Source organism: Bombus vosnesenskii, unplaced genomic scaffold, assembly GCF_011952255.1.
Source record: "Bombus vosnesenskii isolate JDL3184/JDL3185 unplaced genomic scaffold, Bvos_JDL3184-5_v1.1 scf7180000013285, whole genome shotgun sequence".
NCBI lineage: Eukaryota > Metazoa > Arthropoda > Insecta > Hymenoptera > Apidae > Bombus > Bombus vosnesenskii.
This window is the reverse complement of record NW_022882938.1, coordinates 60726-83775: the sequence shown is the minus strand read 5'-3', so window position 1 is coordinate 83775 and position 23050 is coordinate 60726. Positions and strand designations below refer to the sequence as shown.

The 23050-nt window shown below is 37.0% G+C and overlaps 1 protein-coding gene across 5 annotated transcripts; it reads right to left on the bottom strand.

Annotated features, from left to right (window-relative positions):
* Positions 1-5924: 5924 nt before the first annotated feature.
* LOC117232101 lies at positions 5925-23026 on the bottom strand. Of its 5 annotated transcripts, XR_004493066.1 has the most exons (9): positions 22461-23026; positions 21902-22334; positions 21663-21803; positions 20644-21332; positions 19958-20336; positions 19718-19883; positions 7763-7923; positions 7014-7154; positions 5925-6382 (listed from the first exon to the last, which is right to left on the bottom strand). XR_004493066.1 is itself a non-coding variant. In XM_033491261.1 (8 exons), exons 1-8 carry the CDS (start codon positions 22555-22557, stop codon positions 19371-19373), a joined length of 2091 nt encoding a protein of 696 aa, XP_033347152.1. In that variant the 5' UTR covers positions 22558-23026; the 3' UTR covers positions 19332-19370. The 5 variants fall into 5 exon arrangements, 3 of the variants coding, with proteins under 3 accessions (XP_033347152.1, XP_033347153.1, XP_033347154.1); XR_004493067.1 differs by lacking the exons at positions 5925-6382; positions 7014-7154 and adding an exon at positions 7576-7616; XM_033491261.1 differs by lacking the exons at positions 5925-6382; positions 7014-7154; positions 7763-7923 and adding exons at positions 19332-19447; positions 19533-19641.
* Positions 23027-23050: the final 24 nt, after the last annotated feature.

The window sequence follows — 23050 nt, the reverse complement described above, 5'->3', positions numbered from 1 at the left end:
TACTATTGGAAGATAAGGAAAGAATGGAAAGCATTAACCCTTGAGGCAACATCTTTTACGTTTACTTACTCCTAAATCGTACTATCACGCATTTACATGAAAGCATTCAGCTGAAAACTCAATTATGTTCTTTCGAACAAATATAACTTTCTTTGACAATTTATATACCCTGAAATTCATCGCCTTCAAGCGACATACACGTGTTAACTCGTGATAGTGCCATTTGAAGAAAAACGATAAAACGCGCAGACCAAAAGCTGAAATTTCTGACCATCCCCCTGGAAGCTAAATCGAAACTGCATCAAGGTTCGTGTATACACATACATGGTGAAAGGCGATACGTTACAAGCAGTCAGGCCACGGCTTAGGTTTAGGTACTGACTTCTGGCTCGGCCTGGATACGTACGGAGAATGAGAATGGGTGGAAACCAGTCAGAGAGCGAGCCGAGTCGAGTCGAGTCGAGCGTCTGGTGCGTTTGACGTTGATACCACGATAAGATGAAAGAGCCTCGAAGCTTATATCCGACCTATATGACTGTATTGTTGCGCACGTCTAAGCATAACGTAATGCGGTGCCGATACACGGCTGATATATATTTCAGACGTGGTATTTGCTCTTTATCGAGAGGGAGAAATACGAATCCCTCGGAGGGATTGCTGGGAGATGTTCTCCTCGAATAACTTTGGAAACTGATCTGATTGTGTCCCATTTCGGGCTGAATCTAGCAATTAAGATATTCCCTATCAGGAAATCGAGACGTCCGACAGCAAACGTCGCTTGTGATTGTAAGAATCTTAAAAGTGGTTATATTCGAAATAAAAATATCTATACTCTCATATCTCATGTAATATCTAACTCTCATCGGCTCGAATTAAAGTGTATACGCGAGGTTCAAAGTGTAAAATAATTGAAATATCAAGAATAAATTGAAGAAAACAGAAGTTAAAAACTTAACCCTGTGAAAGTTACGCAGTTGTACAAGTGACTTTTCTCCTTTTCTAACTAAACGTGTCCTTCATCGGAAATCACTTTTAACTTTAGCAAACCTTAATTTTTCGAACAACTTTCTTAATGAATTACTATCTACTCTGTAAATCTTAAATCCTTCTTTACACGAATTCTAACATAACCAAGATACGACGATACAAGGAAAGAACATTTGAAAGGTGAAAACAAAAATCGTGGAGGCGTAGTGCAGATGGATGAAGCGATACCAAAAAATAGCAGGGCACGCAAACACATGTATGATACGTGTACCTGAAACACGGGCTGTAGAATTACGCGTATACCTAACATCCGATTCACCTGTTTTCCGGCGTTTCGCCGATTGGCTGCCGTAGCGGTGTCGTTTCGTTCCTTCGTTTTTCATTCGACCAGTCGAAGAGAAAGCGAGATAGAACATGGGCGGTTCGTTTATTTAAACTGCAGGTGCCAGTGGAAAAATGCGGCCTCTACCCTCCGAACCGACCACACGAACACACTCTCCTACACACGACTTGCACACGATATCACGTGCGTGTACGTGTATAGAAACGTAGAAAAGAGAGACATACACATCGATGCAGCCTGCGGCTGACGAGCGACCGAACAACAAACGCCAACCAGGAAAACGTGGAACCGCGGCTGATTGCGGCTTGAAAATCAAGCCAAACCCATTGTCGGGACGTCCTATTAGTTTTCCATTTACCCGTGACTCTGTCTCCCTCTGCTTCTCTTTCCCTCGCTCGCTCAATCTTCCGTTTCTTCTGCCTTCTTTTTGGGACCGTCTTAATTCTGTCGCTTGATGCACTATGAAACGAATAGAGAAGACATTTCGAGATCTATGGTGAGAAAGAGTCAGTATAATGAATTCCTAACGAATATCTAATAATGGTTATAACTTCGAAATTCATAATTTTTGAATGAAAATTTAACGTAGAATCAGATTTTTCTGTCTAGTGGAATTTCTATCTATCGTACGTAATAATAAAGAAATCAAACTTTGAAGGAGTTATTAATTTGGGTGATGATATTAATCGTCATATGAGCTATTTGATTAAATTTATCAATTTGCTATTATTTATGCTATATGACGGCGTTTCATTTGTTTCTTGAAAATTAGATATCAACCGCGCATCTGTGTGATAACATTTATAAAAAATCGAATTGATCAGTTTGGCTCACGTGTTAAAGAAAATCTATGAAAGAAGATGTCCTGGGAAAGGAACACAATGTCGCGATATCCAGAAGAATCATCGGTAGAATGTTACAAGTAACACGCGACGATAATGGGCCGATCGGAGTGGCCCTTGGAGTATCTTCTTAAAGGGCCTACAGACGAGATGTTTCATGGGAAGGTCAAACGTACGGTATTATAGTTGCTATCTGTCTTCGCGTATGTATGTCGCTCGGCAGTCAGAAACACTCGTCCAGAAATGTCACCCGCACGCCGCCTCTATAAAGGATTTCTATGGATCGGTCGCGTGCCACCAAGTATATGGTCCGACGAGTTGTATGCAAGTAGAAATCGTTGTCTGCATTTAATCTGTCGGCGATTACATATTGGTCCGTTGTAAGTAGCTCCCTTTACGACCTACCGCACGATCGTTCCGATATCAAATCGTGATCCCCGAAAAGTGGATAAACAGATGGTGGAAACGTGTCGATAGATGGTACCATTGACCCTGATTGATCGAACAAGGAAATGATCGAGTATGGAGAAATATTGTGTACAAGTTTAAATAAATCAGATGTTACGAGTGTTCTATTTGAAAAGTTCCAAGCAAACTGAAATACAACAAGAATCAAGATGTAACAATACTTGACGTTCGTAGGTACGAAGTACGGCAAGTTTGTTCCAACTGAATACTAGAGTTATCCGGTTCTTTGTATCCGGTAATAAAAAGTTTCCGCAACATTAGCTACCTTGTCTCTATTTCGTTCGACTACCTGGCGCATCGGAGCAGGTTATGCAAATTTCAAGAGATTCGAAATACGACCGCTCCAAATTCTTCCCGCTTCCAGTTTTAATTATCGAATTATGCCGAAAGGGAGAGAAACGAAAGGTACGGACTGTTTATTGCGACTACCCTGAAGAAGAACACCGGGACCTTAATCGTTCAATCGAGCGGATCATGGACAAAGAGATATCATTCTTCGCGACGAATGACGCCCCTTTTATTGTAGATAATTAATGTAACTGGGAACGATGTAATTGCTTGTTAATACGAGCTGCACATCTGCGTTATGATATTGTAATCTAGTGTCTAGTAACGCTATACATGATATTAAACGAACTGAATGACACGTACCTACATATTTTAAGTGTTCATACTGTCGGAAAACTCTTAAACTGATTCATGTTAAAATATAAAATGAAAATTTCGTTCTAGCGAGGAAGAAAACAAAATTCCTGCATAAATTTCGTTGGTTCGTATAAAGATGACCGACCGTCTTGAGAGTTTGTTCAATTCCATCGTCTGTTGCACCTTCAGTATATTGTACACGTATACACGAATAGTATCGTTACAAGCGCATACAGACTGGAAAGGTACGGACACAGTAGCAGCTTTAGACCTTATACAGCAAAGCTATGCCGTGCAACGCGAGTTGGTTGGTTCCATTTGAGTCAGGGTATCGAGGTGTCAATAGCAGCTGCTATGCTACACACAAGACCCCTGACTACGGCACCCCCTTGTTGTATTCACTTCACTTCTTCACCCTTATCTACAGCTTGGACCTGGATACTAGAGGCATATTCATGTCCAGACGGTAAACGAGCTTCAACAATGTCCGCAATTTTTCTGACCGATTTGTACTTCCCTTTTCTTTGTACTACCCTATCATTTTCCTCTTTATATTTCTTACCACATAAAAGGATTTAATGTATCAAACGCGAAATGGAGAAATTAATTTGAGGAATCTAATCGTATCACTTTTTAATACTGTTTTCAAGTAGCATAACCACTTGAAATTCAACTTTTCGACACGAATTCTTTATACTTTAAATATACATAATAATCGTATTTGTATCTTAGTTTGTGATCTATACGAATAAAGAAGCTACCGCAATAAGGAGAAAACTTAATTTTCAAGAATTTGAGTAACATGCAATCAATCAAAACCAAATTAGTTTCCCAAACGTATTACAAATTCATAGTCAACTAATATTTCTAATAATAAACTTTCGCGCTTTTAAATATGAGATCCATGCCTTTCTTTTTCTTCCAATAAATGCAATATAGATATTGGATCTGCTTGAAATCCTTCGGATTTTATTTATTACAATCTGCAATAGTGATACACTCAGGAATAAAGTATCACAAAATTGAAATAGATCCTAAAATCCATCTCAAGTTATGCATGACACCGGATTAAAGCAAATCGGTCCAATAAGATCCAATTAGACGATATCCCCGGTCGTATACCTACGACAGCTGATTAGCTACTCCGATAAAGAAACAAAAGAGAAGCGGCAGGCGGATGCACACGGTCGATATGCAAGTAAGTCAGCCGATTCGGTCGCGATAAAATGCGCTTCCTCGCGGATGCAGTCTCGCACGCTTGCAAGGTAGGTGGAGCGCCCCCGCTGTTTTTAAGCGTCGGTGACTAATTGGTGATGTCGCGGCCAGGCGTTGAGACACACCCCTCTCTCACTCTCGTCCTCTTTTGGTACTCACCCTCTCGACCGTACACCGACGACCCTCTTCTCGTCGCCTCTTCTCCGAACAGACGCCACCACCTTCCCTTTCTCCTACCTTCCAGCGCTCTTCGCACAACAGTGGTGTATTAATGGCTGCGTTCTGTCGGCACACCTACGACAGAAAATTTGAAGGTTTGTTTGCTTTTCGAGCAGCGCATTCAGTGTTCCAGCTAGTAGATTTAAATGGAAGATATCTTAGAGTATAGGCAAATATTCGAAAAATACTAATAGGTCTTAATAGGGGATACTAAGTATTATTTTTTGACAATACAGAATCTTTATCGCGTATGATAAAGGTGTGATTTGATTCAGACAATGTTTTATTACGCGTTTATATATAGGGAATATACCTATAGATATTATTACCTTTCAAGTTTCTACGGTTTAATAGAATGATAATAATAAGAGAGCATTTCTTTTTTAGCCTTATTAAATAAGTACTTGAATTGAATTGGTGTAGAAGTCTGGAACACCTTTGTAAAATACGCTACTGCCGCCTCTTATCCCCTAACCTCGCTCCTCCGACTGTTCCTCCTCAATAGGGGAGGTACAAAAGGGAGCTTTAGTTGGCTCGTTATTATTACTATACACGCCCACATGAAATAATTATACTCCACATTAGTACGTACGTGCACCACGGAGAACGAACGTTTTCTCAATTATTAAAGTGAAAAAGAGGAGTGAATGTTTCCAATAGAAAGCATCGATTAATACGTCTTTTGAGTCTAAATCAGTATTGAAACAAAATCAATTATTATTCAATTATATACATCGATACATTTATTCGTATAGCTATTGCAATCGATTTCCACCCCCTTCATATGTTTCATATTAAACTACTTGCAATCCAATAAATAAAATTCATAACGTTAATCTCCTATCCTATATTAATCTTTCTAATATTAATCTTGCCAGAAGAGCAATTAAAGGAAATTATAAAAATCACAAATCTATTAAAATTATAATGATACAACAGTTTGATGTATTTCTATGAACTTACTTTCGATAGTCGTTAGACCATTTGTAACAGGACTCGGTTAGTCCGGTATATTTGCGGGATATCCTGCGTTCGTAGATAGGACGGCTAATAATGGCGGTGGAGTCAGGTCAACGACAATGAGCTCGACTGGGTGTGAGCAACGTTTACCCCATTTTTCCTGAAAAGGAGAGGAGAAAAAAAAGAAATGAAAAAAAATGGATGAAAAAATCGACCTCGCGCATGCCTGCCGCTTGTAACCCCTACGTTTTTTCCACATTTTTGGAAAACGATCGAATTATGCCGCCCACTTCTGCTTTTTCCCTTTTCAATTCTTCTTTCACACCGGTAGAAACGATTTCTCTTCTTTTTTTTTCTTCTTCCCCTCTCTGTCTCTGTCGTCCGATGATTCCCGTATACGAAAGAGCGACACACGGTTGCCAACGTCCATTCGGCTTTGTACGAAAAGTTTCTCTGTCATCAGTCATTTTCTTCGGGGCGACCGACAATAATATGGCATATAATAGAATCGGCATAATGCCAGTCGCCTTACGTCCTGACACGAAGTCGAGGATTTTATTATGACACATCGCTCGTTGTTACGTCTGTCGCGCACGTTCTCGCGCTTTATGATGTATAAATTGATGTATAAATTAGCGCCTAATATTTCCCATATTTTCGATTTTAGCCGGAATAAAGGGAGGTACATTATACATAGATTTGCCTGCGATAAAGTATTTTTCGATAAGCAACCCCAAATGTTGCCAATAGTTTGCTTTTCTGTGTTATACATGAAACTATTTACTGGTAGTTTGCACGATGATTTGAAAGTCATCTGTTAAGGACTATCTTCGTTTCTATCATCGTGTTTCTTCGTCGTAAAGTTTTTATGCGACAAAATTTGTAATTGGAAAATAATAATTCAACTATATCATAATTTCATCGTATTACACTATTCTGAACATTATTAATAATTATCTCTGTTTATACTGCAGTGTTTCTCAGTTATAAATTTGTGTGTGAGAAAATTTATAATTGAACGATAAATTCACAGAATTGGAAAGTTCAGACGTTATCAAAATTACGAATATAGATTTCATTGAAAGTTGTTAGCGATCAGAAAAGTTCTTGATTACAATAGATTCCATCGAATGCACGTTTAGTATAATCCCCATAACGGTGTGCCCTCTTTTTGCCAGAGGCGTCGGGGTTACTAAAAGGCACACTCCAATGTTTGACCAAGCTGTGCAAATATAAACGAACATCGTGTAGATCGGTGTAAGAGGAGCACAATTCGAATGTGCTCCCAAACCTCCCTGTTGGCAAACATTTTAACAGGATTAGAACACACTTACCGGGTCTAATCTGACCAAATAGTCCTATGGGAAACCGCAAGCTTTAAGTAGCTGTCATAGAGTTGTCGGCTCCGCGTGATTTACGTTCTTCCATGATGTATTTCAAACGAGGAAAACTGATACTTTCTTTAGAAAAATTATCTGTAATAAAAGATTGGTAATTAACGAAAAAAATACACAATTATTTTTATATCTTATGCGTATTCTCTAATAAATACCTCGATTAAAATAATAAAGTTATTAGAAACTAAGTGTCTTCAATAAATCTGCGATGTAGCATTTCGACGATCGTAACGCGTTATACTGCGAATTTCCCATTATTATCTCTAATTTATTTCATAATATCTTTCGCTTCTTGCTGATTTTATACTTCACTTTCGCTGGTATAGAATTAATTGCTATTCTACCACGAAGAGCCAGAGGAACACGCACGTAAAAAGCAATTTTCCGTTCATACAATTCTCCGGAAGAACTTCATCCTAACGCGTCTGCTATTGAAAATATTATAAGCGGAAAAATATTGTTCGATATTATTACTCGACGGAGGGGCATTACAGGGGCATTATTCGAAATTCTGCTCCAACTTTCTTCCTCGTTCCCATCCTAAATAGTATAATTTACTTAAATAATTTAATATTTCGTTACTTGCTTCGCGCAACAAAGCCTTCCTTTCATTGTTAAAGTTAATTTATTTCTCATCAGAAAGGCACATTTTAGAGGAGAGGGAAATCAGAAACAGAGAAATATACCTCTACTTGTGCTGCATGAAACCAACTGAATCTTCGCGCAAATATCATTCTTGCTTGATTTTTTGCAGGGTTTCCGTGCCAGCTCGCGATGCGCTACGCCGTTCATTATACATTCAAAATATTATCCTTACATGTGTGTTTGCTGTGTAAATGCAAGAGAGCTGCAACGAAAGAAAAAAAAGAAAAGGTAAAAGACTGTTCAGTACGTGTTTGCTTAGAATAGCAATAGTGTCAGAGCTCATGACGTGCTCTTTGTAATCGTGACGGCCCGGATGGCTGGTTGGTTAGTCTGCTCGTCTCGTGCATATGCATGCAATTGCAGACGCGTATTTGCCTTTCCACCGATTCCCACTTGTCTCCAAAGTTATACAACAAATTGCTACAAAAGGGCCACGACGAATGTAGTTTGTTATCGAAACGTTTTCGATATGACCATCTGCTACAAGAGAATTTTATTATGATTCTTCGATAAACAAATTTTACCAATTTCTCTTTTAACTAGAAATAAAACTTAACTTTAACCGAACCTTAACTAAAAGAGAAAAAAAGGAGAAGATTTTTCAAAGAAATATATGGCTATAAAAGGGATATACATTTGCGCAAGAAGCACACGTATGAAGTCTCGTGATGAATATAATAGCATCTAATGGAATATTATCATTATTCGCAACTAACTCTATCGCTCTTCCTCTTTCTCAATTCTCTCATCTCTGTCTCTCTTCGTCTCTTCTTCATCCGCTATTGGAACACGCCTGCTGCACTCGTAGATGTCCATTAATCACGGACATAAGCAGGCGACTAATTGTTGGGTTTCAGGGAGAGAGGTATAGACAGAGTGGAATGGATAGAGAGGCATAAAATAACGTCCCTTTATCGAAGGCACGCACCCCTTACACACGATGGGCCCTTCGATTCATCCGGAGATCGGGAGGATCACGCTGTGAAAGTGATCGTGGATCGTGCGACGGGACGTGACTTGTCGATTTCACAATCGTTTATTATTTCTTCCCGGTCGTCGACTATTCTACCCGGCTGTGTCTCGTGTTCGTGTGACGACGCTCTTAACATCTCAGAAAGTACATATTTCACGAATAACTTGCGTTAGGCGTTTATTTAAAGTTTTATAAAATTGTCCAATTATTTCCTTAAAAATTATCGAACTTGGAATAAAATTTAATTTTATAAATAAGAAAAAAGGAAAATGCACGTTAGCGGAAGTGTGACAGATCGTGCCGCGAATAGAGAGAAAAGCTTCCCATAAAATTGGGCGATCATTTGCGAAGCATTTAAAGGCGGAGCCATGAAAAAACCGACTACCCCATTGAGGACAATTGCAGGAATGTCAGCAGAGAGAACGAACGTAAAGGTGCGATGTGCCTATAGGTACAAATCAACGGCGTACGTCGCTTCTCCATAATCCATCATCGCATGCCTATTCGCGGAACAGAGAGACGATCTGTCATCCACTTTCGTTTCGTTGCGTCAGTCCATTCTACCCGAAACATTTCGGTCCTTGTCTCGGCCATTTAGCCGAACTCAGCCACAGCTTCTTTTTTAATATATATCTCTGATTTTTTTAATTCGTCCCTTCTTTCTACCTTCTTCTTTCCATCTGCACTCGACTCTCGAAGCGTTTCTTTTTTACTTCTTCTTCAATTTCGTTACATTTTATACTCCTTCTTTGTTTACAAGAATAGTTATCAAGATTACAGAAATTGTAATTATCTTCATAGCCTTCGTGCATAATTGAACTCATAATATTAGTTAATAAATTATTATGCAAAAGGATCTTGTACCTTTATTACAATTTCATTGTAAATTTTGATCTATAGATACTAAAAACATTTAGCATTTGCATTCCAAAGGTAATATGATATAAATAGCGATAAATTTTACGTATGCGAAATAATCCTGCAGACGTCTAAAAGGCAGGATCTATTTGTCATTAAGTCTGAAATAAATGTGCAACTGGCCTGGCTTGTTGCACCTCGATGCGCATCCATCGTACAGAAATCGGTCGCCACTAATGACGTTGATTCGTTCTACTTCGTCGCCACTGCGCCGCTAGTATTCTGTGAGATCCTTGCACCATTCAATCAACAGTTCTGCAAACGATTTGGCCTGTACGCACCTGGTTCATCGAAATTTTCCGACAACCTTTACCAAGGAAAGCGATCTTTAGTTTGGCCTCAAAATTCATTATTTGTTCGTAATCTAATCTTCCAACTAAAAAATATTCGCATCTTCCATTTTGTGATTGATAAATCTATTTGTCTTCTATGTAACCGCAAAATTCATTCTAAATTCAGTAACTCGATTCGTTGAAATCGTCGAATACTAAATTCATCGTTTGTTGTTTCTTAAACCGTCGCTGCGTAACGCCGTGATGCTACAGCTTGGTAAAAGATAAATGGCGTAATGGTCGATAACGAAAAAATAAAAGGAATAATAGGGTGGTGGGTCTCGGTTCGTTACGACGATCGCCGTGCAGACCGGAATTCGGGGGAGAGGGTGTCCACCCGTCCCACGTTTCCAACCCCTCGCAGGAAAGTTCGCGCTTAATATTATTAAATTGAAGGACAATGGCGGTGGCCCATGACACGCGACGTTTAAACGATTTTAATAACATTTCACGGAGATTTTTTTAATAATATGATAATAAAGGGAAATGAAAGAAAACGCTCAAGGGATTATTATCATTCTGTCACGGAGGCTCCATCCGCACTTCGCTCTGCCTCCATCTGCCTCGTCCCGTCCCTTTTCATCCGTCACCCAACCTGCCGCTTCGATTCTCATCGCCAGATATACCGGAACTTCTGTTTCGCTTTCGTTTTAATATTCGTCGAAAAAGAATTCAGTATCTTCACCTCGTTGCTCCCACGCGTTCCACCAGTACCTTTCAGTTCTTTTAATTTCTCATTCCCCTCCTCGCCATACCTTATTCTCGATACCGATCCTTTTATTGAGAGGCAGAAGTTAATATTGGCCACGTTCACGTTCATGTTCACCCCTATGTTTCGTGTTTCAATTAAAACCGTCTTTACCGGTTTCACGTACTTGCGGTCGAGAACATGTCTCCTCCGGTCACCTTGGCATTCTTTTCATCCATAGATTGATTTATAGGTATTATCTTATTTTTCTTATTATTACGTTATGGTCACAGTCGATATGTGTTCTGACAAATATATCATACAAGAAATATAATGAACATTCTTGTTGATCTAATTTTCATGTTACTTATTGTTAAAAAAACTATGATAAATAGAAATGTCTCCTCGTAAATACCGCATACGTATCTCTTTACAATATCGATCAAAGTATCTTAACTCCAGTGATTCTTCTGAATAAATACAGTTTTATAATTTTACATTTCAAAGATAAAGCCAAAAAACGTGAAACGCGAAACGTGAATCTTCAATCCTTATGATAATCCATCTTAAGCATGATATATCCCTCATTTCGACTTCGAATCAACTACAGCTCACCTTTCATGGTTTTATACTTTGTATAGAATAAAGGAGTGATGCGCGGAAAACCCGACAAGCATTACGGGTTAAAGAATGGGGATATTTTACGCTCGGTAAAGCACGGTCCATCGGGCAAGTCCACCCCTATCCATGCACAATAGACGAGGTGGTTAGGTGCCCTAGGTGTCAACCCGGCCTCGTTTTTGTACGGGTGGTCTCCTTTCGATACTGTTCTTTATTTTCGTCGAGTAGAGCTCGAGCACCCAAAAGAGTTCCCTTTCGGAACGTTCAACGTGTTTCGTACTACAGGACGTGTTGCATATTCTTTTAGCCGATTTGTCGCGTTTCTCTATAAGCTAACGACAAATGCAAAATTTTTCGACTTAGAAACGAAATATTAAATGTGCCATTTTTTTATCTCGAAGGTTAGATATAAAAGACAGTTAGAATATTATCAAGTGCGAAAATTCCAAAAATTCGTAGCGAAATATTACATATAGGGTAGTTACTAAGTATGTACATAATTGATTTTAATATACGGGGTGGTTGGTAACTGGTGGTACAAGCGGAAAGGGGGTGATTCTACGTGAAAAAGGAAGTCGAAAATATAGAATAAAAATTTTTTTTATTTTTTTTCTTAAATTTTTTTAAAAATCTACAGTGAGATCCGTTATAACGAAACGTGATAAAGTGCACGCGTACCGAGCGAAAATCCAAAGTCGATTTTCTCGAAAACAAAGCCTCGAACGAAAAATTTTTATTCTATATTTTCGACTTCTTTTTTCGCGTAGAATCACCCCCTTTCCGCTTGTACCACCAGTTACCAACCACCCTGTATAAAAAAAACTGATTTTATTATGGTGTTATTAATAATATAAGTGGTAACTGATAATTAAATTAAATTTAAGTCGTTTCGATAAGAGTTATTCAATTGACCAGTCAATTTTAAACTATTAAACGTATCAAAACACGATCACAAGGCACAATTATCGCAGTTCACTCTAGTCCAAGAACTTCCTTCGTTTCTTGTTGTTCGCCACAATTAGGTTGTTTTCCCCGGCGGAAATTTCGGGTACTCGAGAGAAGGGCGAGAAAAACGTTGGATGGATGCCCGCGATCATTATCATTAACGCGGCCGACACGGGCGTAGAACTCGGCCCAACGAAGCATAGATAAAGCTACAAAATATTAATCTCTTGTCGGGGCGAATGTATTTTTCAAAATTTCAACGTGCCGTTCTATAATGCTCCAATAGTTAATGCGGGACCATTAGTCAAACGTCGGGGCTCGTGCACACGAAAAGAGAAATTTCGATTTTAAATCGCTACATTTATCATGCAAGCAGGCGCATATGACACCGTTCTGATTTTATTTTGTTTCTCTTTCTTCCCTCTCCCCGGTTCCCGACTCTACGCTCCAAACCCTTTTTTTTCTCCCTCCCCCCTCGTGTTTCTCTTTCTCTGTTTCGAGAACGGCTACAACGTATGGGCTACTGGTTGCGAATTGTTCCTTGTTTTTCGAAAACCGATCCGCTAATAACTTGTAGCCATATTTTTTCCTTGGCCCGCGCTTCAAAACGCGAAACCCAGATTCAAAAACGGATTGCTGAAAAAGAATCGCACGTTGATTGATATAGGAATTTTCAATCGAGCGATGAATATTTTGGTAACTGAAGCTATCGAACGACTATACTTAATTGGTTCGATTATTTTCATTCTTGTATCATGCTAGGGTAACTTTTAAAATTTCTCATTCTTAACTTGATAGACATATCAGTTTAATTATACATAGGTACCTATTAATGATAATACCATAAATATAGTAAATATTGAAATTAACAGGTTCAAGAGTTGTAATACCCCAAACGATTTAATTTGTTGCCACCATTTTTGTTAAATTTATTAATTTGCTATTGAATATGTTAAGGAAAACAATTTGTGGAATAATAAATTAACAAAAGATTTGATCTTTTTACGATATTTTCAGATAATTCAAGAAAAAGCAATCGGTCGCCACAAATTGACAATTAATGCGTACGAATGATTCCTGGGCTCTGTAAACAGTAACATATATATTTTGCAAAAGCGTCACCTATACCTAATCTAAAACCCATACTTGTCTCATAAAGTACGCTTCCATTCATCCTTCCTCGTAAACATGCTATCAGAAAATAATAAAAACGCCAAGGGAAATCGGCCTGATTCCGCACCGGGAGCCATAACACACCGGGCCAGCTCGTAAATTTTGGACCGCCGTTTTACTCTCCTATTTATTTCTCCTTTCCGAGAAATCGATCAGAGTATAACGCAGGTATCAAAATCGAATCGGTCTTAAGCGAACCACGTTGCGTGAAATGTAACAGAAATTTTTATTAACGGCGGTATTACTTTTTGGGGACCAAAGAAGTTACCTATGAGTTGATTTCAATCAAATCGAATCTTCATTTTAATACATAATAATCTCTCAACGTATAAATTTCTCCTTGGTTTATTAGCGAAAATGATTAAACTTTTAAAATAAAGAGCAACTTACTTGCAAATGGATATGCAATATATTTTTATAAGATATATCTTTAGGTATGTTAATATAGATATAAGACATCGGACCTCTTGAATTCGTAAAGATCAATAAATAAATTAAATATAATTTATACCCACGTAACATAGACATGTTTATTAAATAGTTAATCTAAAAAAAGAAAAGAATTATTCACAATTATTTCAAACATTAAAAATGTATTTCATTTATTCAACTGAATACTTAGAAATATGCGAAAAGAACGACAAATCGATTATTTTAGTTTGTTATGAGCTTCAACATGTTTATGTCTGCACGATATTAATTACTGAAGGTAATTCGGTAAATGTCTGCCGCTTTGGAAATTAACCTTCGAATACATCGTCGACTAAATTTTCATTAAACGAAGATTAAGCGTTCTCATGTGAGAGAAACCCGCGAGACGCGCGCCTTTGATCGCTTCTTCGCCACAATTGCCTGTCAGTGCAAGCATACGCACGATATTCTAGCTGATCAATTAATTACGTACCTCTAACATATTAATAAAATTCCAAGCTATCAAAGAATAAACGTTATTCTCGTCTTTTCCAATCGATTTCAGAGAGCAACGAGCGAAAATGTTTTTCAAATAACGTTTTGGCACGCGCTGATGACTATAAAATGAATATGTTTTGTTAATATTTGCATACATCACGGTGTACCAAAGCATAGGGCAATAAACAAATGCATAATGGTATGAATATTCATGATCGGTTAACGATGGACAATCATGAAACATACAAGAGCAGCACAACTATTCCACATTTTGCATATACACATAAAAAATATCTAAAAATTTACCATACTGCTTGAAAGTTAATCCTACAACTTTTCATATTATTAGCGGTTTATTTGTCACTTTCTTACAATTTGCTCTCATGCTGCAGCTATTTCACTATTTTACAAAACCTCGTTACTGAAGTGTACATAAGAATATTATATATCACAAGCCGTCTAAACTTCTTTAAACTATTCATAAATCATTCAAAATCATAAAAAGTTAGAATCAGACCTTTGAGTTAACTTGGAATTATATTTTGACTTCTAGTCGAAAGAAGCAACTATGTTGCGATAAAACCGAGGGTAGATCCACTAGTTCAGAGATCGTCGCAGGTACAACGCGACCATTGAAATGTTCCAGGTACAAACGAGAGAAAAAAGGGGGTTGCTTCTCCCAGGAAGGTCTGCGAATGGTAAACTGGGCGTAACCCCCAATATCATCTTACAAGTGTGCGCAGGAATCGGCGCCAGGGATCGAAAGAGAGAGAAAGAGAAACAGAGAGGAAGAAAGAGAACGGATAAAACGTGGCTGATTTATTTATCGAATCATAAATTACCGGGGTTACAATACGTGGCAGCATGCAAAAGCCCGCGCGTCTCCACGGTGTTCCTTTTCTCTCTGTTCCTCCCAAATGGTGGATCGAAAATGCGGTGAGGGACCGAGGGCGTAAACGTAACGCATGTTTGCATTGCGTGCCCGACCGGAAACACGATTTATACGATGCAAATTAAATGTGTACGCTACACACACACGCCTGGCTAACATTCGTCCATAACAAAAATCCCCTACCGAATCTATCGTTGTTATTCTTAACGTTTTCATTACTGTGTCTCGTGCTTGTGACTTGTTCCTTAACTACTTGTGCATGCTATCTAACTTGACTCCAATTCTCATGAAAAGACTTTCATTTATTCTAAGAAAGTTTAAGGAGAATTGTAAACAAAAGGCGGTAACGACTTGTGTAAAACTTGTATAGGTTTATTTACCTATTAGCATGTTCTTCTCCATTTTTATGTAGTTAAAAATGTAATTTAAAATATGTAGTCACATTTTATTTCAAATATCTTAATTGCAACATATACATACATAAAATCCTGTAAAAATATGTAACGAAATTTCTTGTCATTCCGTTCTTAATATTTTATAGACGTAACATATGAATTTTATTCTAATTCTCATCTTTTGTTCAAACTACTGAATAGAATATGAAGATTGATAATTATGGCATTCGTTTGAATACAAAGTTTCAGCAATTGGCAGATGGATCTATGATGGTCTAGTATTTGTGAGCGATTATTATTATAGGAACTAAAACACTTACGTGGTTGAAAGTACGGTTTGGAACCCTTTCTAAATCAGAATATTGAATAAACTGTGATCCATTTGAAACGCGTGCGGGGGATTCTTCACGGTCGCGTCCACATGTCTACCAATTAGATACACAGGATACAATCACTATTACCCTCCATGGCCTACAAGCAATTATTCATTTTTCGCAGCAATAAAACGTCTTTTTATTGTAATTTTTATTCGTTATCACCTTACGATGAACAAGAGGTTCCATTAATGAATTTTCAAGATAAATACAATTTCGAATCAAAATTATTACACTTCCGTTGTATTATTATTAGATCGAAAATTTATGGTTGGTTAGACAGAGTAAAAGATTGTTTCTACCTACTTGCTTCACGTTAAATAACCAATTTATAACACGTTACAAGTACAATTCATTTTAATGTGATTCGAATGAATACCCTTACCAGTTACCTAGTCGTGTTGTGACAATGTTTAGGGAACATTTTGGGGTCTAACATTTGTGTACGCTCCCCTTTTTAGCCAGTTTTCATTGTACAACGAAAACGTATCGGCCATTGACAAATGGGAGATATTAATTTTAACGTACCAGAATTTCGCGTGACATCCACGTCATGGGATACTACCCTCGATTGTCGCGTTCATTCTCCCGTGCTCCTCTCAAAATTCGCTAGATACATCCAGATATCATAAATGTAAAATCTAAAATATCAGGTTTATAAAATTCATAAACTATCATAGATTTATTCTGGACTTTCTGCAATAAATGCAATTGAAACATCATGTAATTAAATAGCTTTATCTTTACTACATAATAATGGTGTATCCAATATTTCAATACAATAAAAAAAAATCTAGCGACAACTAAAATTTATAATACATTAAATACTCAATCATTTTCTATTTCTAAAAATTAATTCGTTCATCCATTCAGAGCAGTGTATTAAAAGATATTTGTCGAATGTTTCAATAGTTCTGTCGATCTTAGACGATTTCATTGTAATGGTTGTACTTGATCATACGTGTAGTATTCATTCTTATAATATAAAACATACCTACTACTTATCCCGGACACAGAGTTAAGGCCGTAAAATGACGCGAACGTATCAGACGGAAATACGTTCGAAAAGGTAGGGCGACATTGGGAATTGAAAAATAGTGCCTTGGGCCGCTGTCGTTCACAGTGATGGTTCCGTGACAGCCAATGTAACGCACGAATTAACGAAATAATTGATTTTCATACCGTTCGGAGTCAGCGGCGCGCGCAAAAGACTGAGCGAGCCGATCGCCGAACCGAGGAGATATTTTCTCGATTTCCTGACCACAGGTGCATCCACGTTACTGCATCGTGTATGAAAAAGCTTCAGCCTTAGGCGAATTTTCCTTTACAACGCGAAAATACTTGGCTCGTTTTTCATATAATTCTATACGCTCCTTTCCCGATTTAACATGAATACTACTGTGATCTTTACCATTATAAGCAAACAATGTTTTAACAATTTTGGAAGATATCTAAGATCTCTCGTTTCTTATTATCGTATATATTGTCTTATTACATTGCCTTATTACATTGTCATTATCTCCGTATATATTGCTGAAATTAATCATTTAGAATATATATCATTAATAAAAAGTTCATTTTTGATATTTAACAATTTCTGCTTGAACATCATATATTTACAACATTAATAAATTCTCGATGAAATGAAACTAAAACTTAGCGAAGTCTAAAATGTTTGTTAATACATCTATTAGTTTTCATAACTGTACATTAAGTAAAACTAAATATTTTAATAAACTGCATATGTGCTTATCGCAACAGACGAGGCGTGTTCCACTTTCTGGCTAATAATTCACCAAAGTCGAGTAAATCGGCGTGTCTCGTAACGTTAATAGGTAAAGCGAAAGAGATTATTCGTAGCCAGCTGGATAATATAAGCCGGCGAGCACGCTGCTATATGGATGGGGGTCGGTCGAAGGAAGGAAACGAAGGCGGAAAGAGAAAGAGAAGGAAAACGGGGAGAGAGAACAGATTTATATTTGAAATTAGATTAAGCTCCTGCGCTTGAAAGCTATATAAACGCCCCTCTAGCCAGCAGTGCCGCGTACGTTCCGCGTTCTGCAATCCACTAAGAGGAGAGACTCAATAAACCAACCACTCACTCTCTTTCTTCCTTCATCTTTTTCTCTTTCCCATTCTCTTTTTCCCTTTCTCTCTCGTATCTTTTCTTTTCCTTCGTTCACTGCATTTTTACAGAATCCAACTCTGTTCCTTGCTTTCTTCCTACATATCTCTTTTTTATTTTTATCAATAAAACTACCCGTCAAATCGTCTTATTTCTCTTTCTTCCCAGTTTTACGAAGTGTATGATCTTCCTTGTGTGTTTCTATTTTTCACGAAGAAGTAACCATTCTGCTTATCCTGCTTCATACTTTCGCCAATCCGTGGATACACTCGTATTATTCTTGAAATCTCTGCGTGGAACTCGAGATATTATTCGTGCTTTCTCTGACGCCTTTTGTTCTAACGAAAGACATCGACTTTGCCACAGTACTCTTACGATTAAGTTTCTTTTCTTCTGATTTTCTTTTCTGGTCGCAATCTTCATATTCTTTATTTTATATTAACTTAAATCCTTTTATTATTGTTACAAACTTACTGGTTATGACAAGTTTCCTAATGTTTTTCAGGATCCTTGTACAACATAGCAATCCATTTTGACTTGTAATTTAGATAAATATTAGAGAAGTAAAGTAATGTAAATTGTTTTGTAAATTATAATTATAATTATATTTATAAATAAATATATATATTTATTTGTTTGTTTATTTATTTATTTATTATTTATTATTTATTATATATTAGAGATCTCGATTTCACGTGTACCTAAAATATACGTGTACACATGTAGTTAATATCTCTACGTTTTAATCCGTGTATTTCTCAATACACGGGTATATGGGGTTAGGTATACGGATCGTAATATCTGTACATGCATCCGTGTACTGACTTTCACAGATACACGTGTATAGAAATTATATAATTTCACGTGTATTAATCCGTACACCATATTTCATTTTTAATTAGATATCAGAATATTTAAATATGCAAATAAGTAAATAATTTGTGATAGTCTACTAGCATTTTCATTATTGCATGAATTTTCTGGCGATATTCGTTTGAAGTACTAAGGTATATTTAAAAAAAAACTATAATTTCGGAAATTTCGAGATGTTTCAAACTTGAATGGAACGAAGGTGACACTCTTTCATTAAACCATATATCCTTTTTTTTTAAGTACACGTGTACACGTGTATTTTCAATATACGTTCAAAATCAGGAACATATATATATATATATATATATATATATATATATGTTTATAAGAAAACACACTCTTTATAAACTATTAACTAAAAATTGTCATTCTTAAATTATCTATAGCTAAAGTTTTCAATCAATGACATTTATTAATCTTGTATAATAACTCTACATGGGAGTTTGTAATGTACCTGGACCCACACCATATCCGTATCCTTGAGGTCCGAAATTTCGAACGTAACATTCTAAATAGCAACATAAAATCGATCGTTTGCTAACTAATAACTATAAAGAAGAATATACAAGATTATAAAGATCAGAATAACTAACGTTTGCAATAAATTTCCCCACAATTCTCCTGATACGTTAAGGGTTCCAAGGGTTTTCTGCAGCAATAGCAGCTGAAGCACGTATTATGGAACGGTATACCAGACACAATCTTGAACGGGCAGCGTTCACGCGTTTCAATGTCAATTAATAGAAAACTATTAATTGATCAAATAATGCAAAATTACCTGCATTTCAGCTTGATACACTTTTCGGCCACAGCGCTGACAATCAAGACCTCCGCCAAAACAGTCGCATGCAGTTTTCGGTCGGCAACATCCTAGGTCAATGGGTTCTGCTCTATCGGTGCTACAACACCTTCTGGTTCTTACTCGACATATTGGACTTTTTGACCTTCATAGATAAAGAAATGTCACTAGTAAGGCGCCATAAAATAATATAAAGCAGCAATATTGAAATGTTCTTACCGGCAGCAGCATGTGCTACCTCCATTTCCACAACAATTTCCACTTTTTGGACCACAACAACAAATTACTTGAGGACACGATCGTGGTGGAGAACAAGGTGAACACGGACGACAAGGTGGTACCACGCAAGATTTCGCAGGTAAACACATTTGTCCAGGTTTTCCACAACCACCACGACATCCTCCTCCACAACATCCACCTCCACCACAACTTTGAGATTCTACAGTGCACGGTTGACGATATCTAAAAATCGGTTTCTTACAAATTGGCCGTTCAAGCGATGATGAACAACAACAACGTCTCTCAATAACTGGTTGAACATTGGATGAGCAGGTTGTACAGGACGTTACAGCTGTGCGACATTGTTCTGATGGATCTCCTGAAACATAAAAATTACAATTCTGACTAGTTTTCTTTATAGATAAATTGTTTTTATGTACTATAGTAGATTCCCGGTTATCAAGTCCCGTTTTAATCAGATTTTTACTAAAATGAAAATAATTAACATATTCCGTTATCCACATTGTCTAGAAATACCATTTATAAATAATAGACAGTGTAGATACATAATTGTTTATCTTATGGTGTATGTGATAATTGGTATATATTTTCGGATTAACTAACTATTCAGCCCTATAAGGACAGTTAAGCGGGAGTCTACCATGCTTGGATCTCAGTATATTTACTTCTGCAAAGACAGGCAGTTTCAACTTTTGTTGTTCCACACGAAGGTCTAAGGCGAGTTCCGCACGGTCCACCGCATCCTCCCCGCATTCGTTCGTTTTCATCAAGTGATGAGTTCGGGCCACTTTGATGAGCGTACGTCATCATGTCTTCCTTCGACGATGCATCGTCTTTTTCGTTCATTATTCTGTATGTGCGCGACTCTGAATTGCCTTTGACGGAACGATCTTGCCCACGATTCTTCTCGATGTCATTGCATTTGCTTATCGTATCTTCTTCGCCGCACTCTGACGCGCTTTTTTCAAAATGTATTCTGCCACTATCTTCGGTATGATTTACGTTAACATTTTCGTATCCGCCGTCATTTTTACCAACCGAATCGTCCGCTTGCCAAATATCGTAAGTATTATTATATTCCTGTCTATTATCATTATTGTAACGGAGCCTATGATGAGCATCCTGCATTTTCGTGATACAATTCTGGTGGTTTTCGCGCATATTTCCGAAGACGACGTCATGGAACGAGACTCGTCGTCGGGAAGGCAGCGGACTGCGAGGCGGTGGTACCGGCGGATACGCAAATTTTCGTCTTGACGGAATAATGACGCTAATGTCACTAAATTCGTACACGGGGTCGTATTTGTTAATTTTATTATTCCGGTTGATAGTTGTCACTTGAGTTTTATCTATGCTGGAAATATCTACGCTTAGAAAGCCTTATTTTGACAAGTTGTCACTGCACTGATGTTTTTAGATAAAAATACAGAAATAAAAATAGAAATTTGAAATTAATGACGCAACGTGGCAACTAGACTGTTAAGCAACCATTAAAGGATTTGAAACTACCGATATCTTACCGACGGATGCTATTTCCGGTGAAAAGTTGTAAATACAAATTCAACGTAAATGCTAGTCTAATATATCCAATTATTTTTGCACTTAGGGCTAAACATTTCTTCAGAAATAGCTTACAAAAATCTGGAAGAATAGGAATAAGGAAAATTCAGAAAATTCGATATACCTTAATTGAGCCTCTGTAATGTTGACTTCATTATTACTAAACAAAATCTTTGGTTCAAATTGATCTGTTTCTTGTTTCTGCGCTTCAAATCGACAATCTTTCGCGATATCGTTATTCTTCTGCGACTCCAGAGACAACGTACTGTTTTAATAAGAGCATCATTAACAAGGCATTTTTGCTTGAAATTAGGTATGACCAGAAAAAGCGGAAATATGTATGTATCGAGAATAAATTTAAACCTGCGGAACTTAGAATGTTGACGATTGTACCACGTAGTAATTGCGTTAGGACTGGGTGAAGGGTCGCAAATTGTTGTCATTGAATTAACAACACCTAGATTTGCACACTCGTTTTCTAAGAAATGCTTTTTCTCCTTGTCAAAGTAAACGTTTGTCTCCTCGGCTTCGCTACCTCCACCGCGAAGTCTATGCTTGTCAGATTGATAATGTTGATTTCTATTTAGTGACGCGTTACCGATTGAATTTTCTGTGTCATAACACTGGTAATTTAATGATTCCTTTGCCGAAATTGTTAAGGTTGCAGGCAAGTGCTGTACTTTTTTGATTTCATGATTCGCAGTTGACAAAGACAGGCGAACGTAACAATTCTTGCAAAATAATTCACCGAGATGCGTCACGACGTTACAACTATTCAGTAATTTTCGACAATTACCTATGGAGCATTGAAAGTCAAATTTAAATAATCTTGGATTTATGATCGAATAATGAAAGAAAACATTACAAGAGGAAGACTAATTGACTTAGATTAAATTTTTTAATAGAAATTTACGATACTAACGACAAGAGAAACAAAACGTATGCCAAACTTTTCCAAGAGCTAATTTCTCTTCTGCGAAGTAAACCTCGCGATTACAACGTGGACAAACTCCAGGCATTTATTAATCAACGTTATCTACTTCTTGTTAGTATTTGAAAACACATGTTGCAATGATTTTTACATATTACTATCCTCAATTATACTATACACAATTTACATATTAAACTCCTCTTCTATTAAAATGTCTTCGATTACCTGTACGATGTACGTTCTAACATTTATGAACGTTTACAGAATAATCATTTAGAACACAATAAATTTCACACATAGTTATTTTTTAATTTTGTAATAATCAATTTTTGTTATATAAAAACAATCTATATAAATTTCCCAAAAGATGTTAAAAAATGTCGAACATCAATTACAAATCGATGTAAAACAAAACACAAGCATAAATATTATAAAATAATATTAGAGACTGTTAATATGCAAGATCATATACAATTATCTTTTACAAGTAATAATGTCAAGTATATTTCATTTATTGTAGTATATATCATTATTATTATAAAGAAATACACAATTACTCTTATTAGAAACGTTTGAAATAT

Bases quoted from the DNA above. Each gene is read 5' to 3' on its own strand.
- LOC117232101 (XM_033491261.1), bottom strand. From the start codon at position 22,557: ATGCCTGGAGTTTGTCCACGTTGTAATCGCGAGGTTTACTTCGCAGAA. The intron at 22,335-22,460 runs GTTAGTATCGTA...AATGCTCCATAG, and splicing joins TACGTTTTGTTTCTCTTGTC to GTAATTGTCGAAAATTACTG. The intron at 19,448-19,532 runs GTTAGTTATTCT...GTTGCTATTTAG, and splicing joins TGGGGAAATTTATTGCAAAC to AATGTTACGTTCGAAATTTC.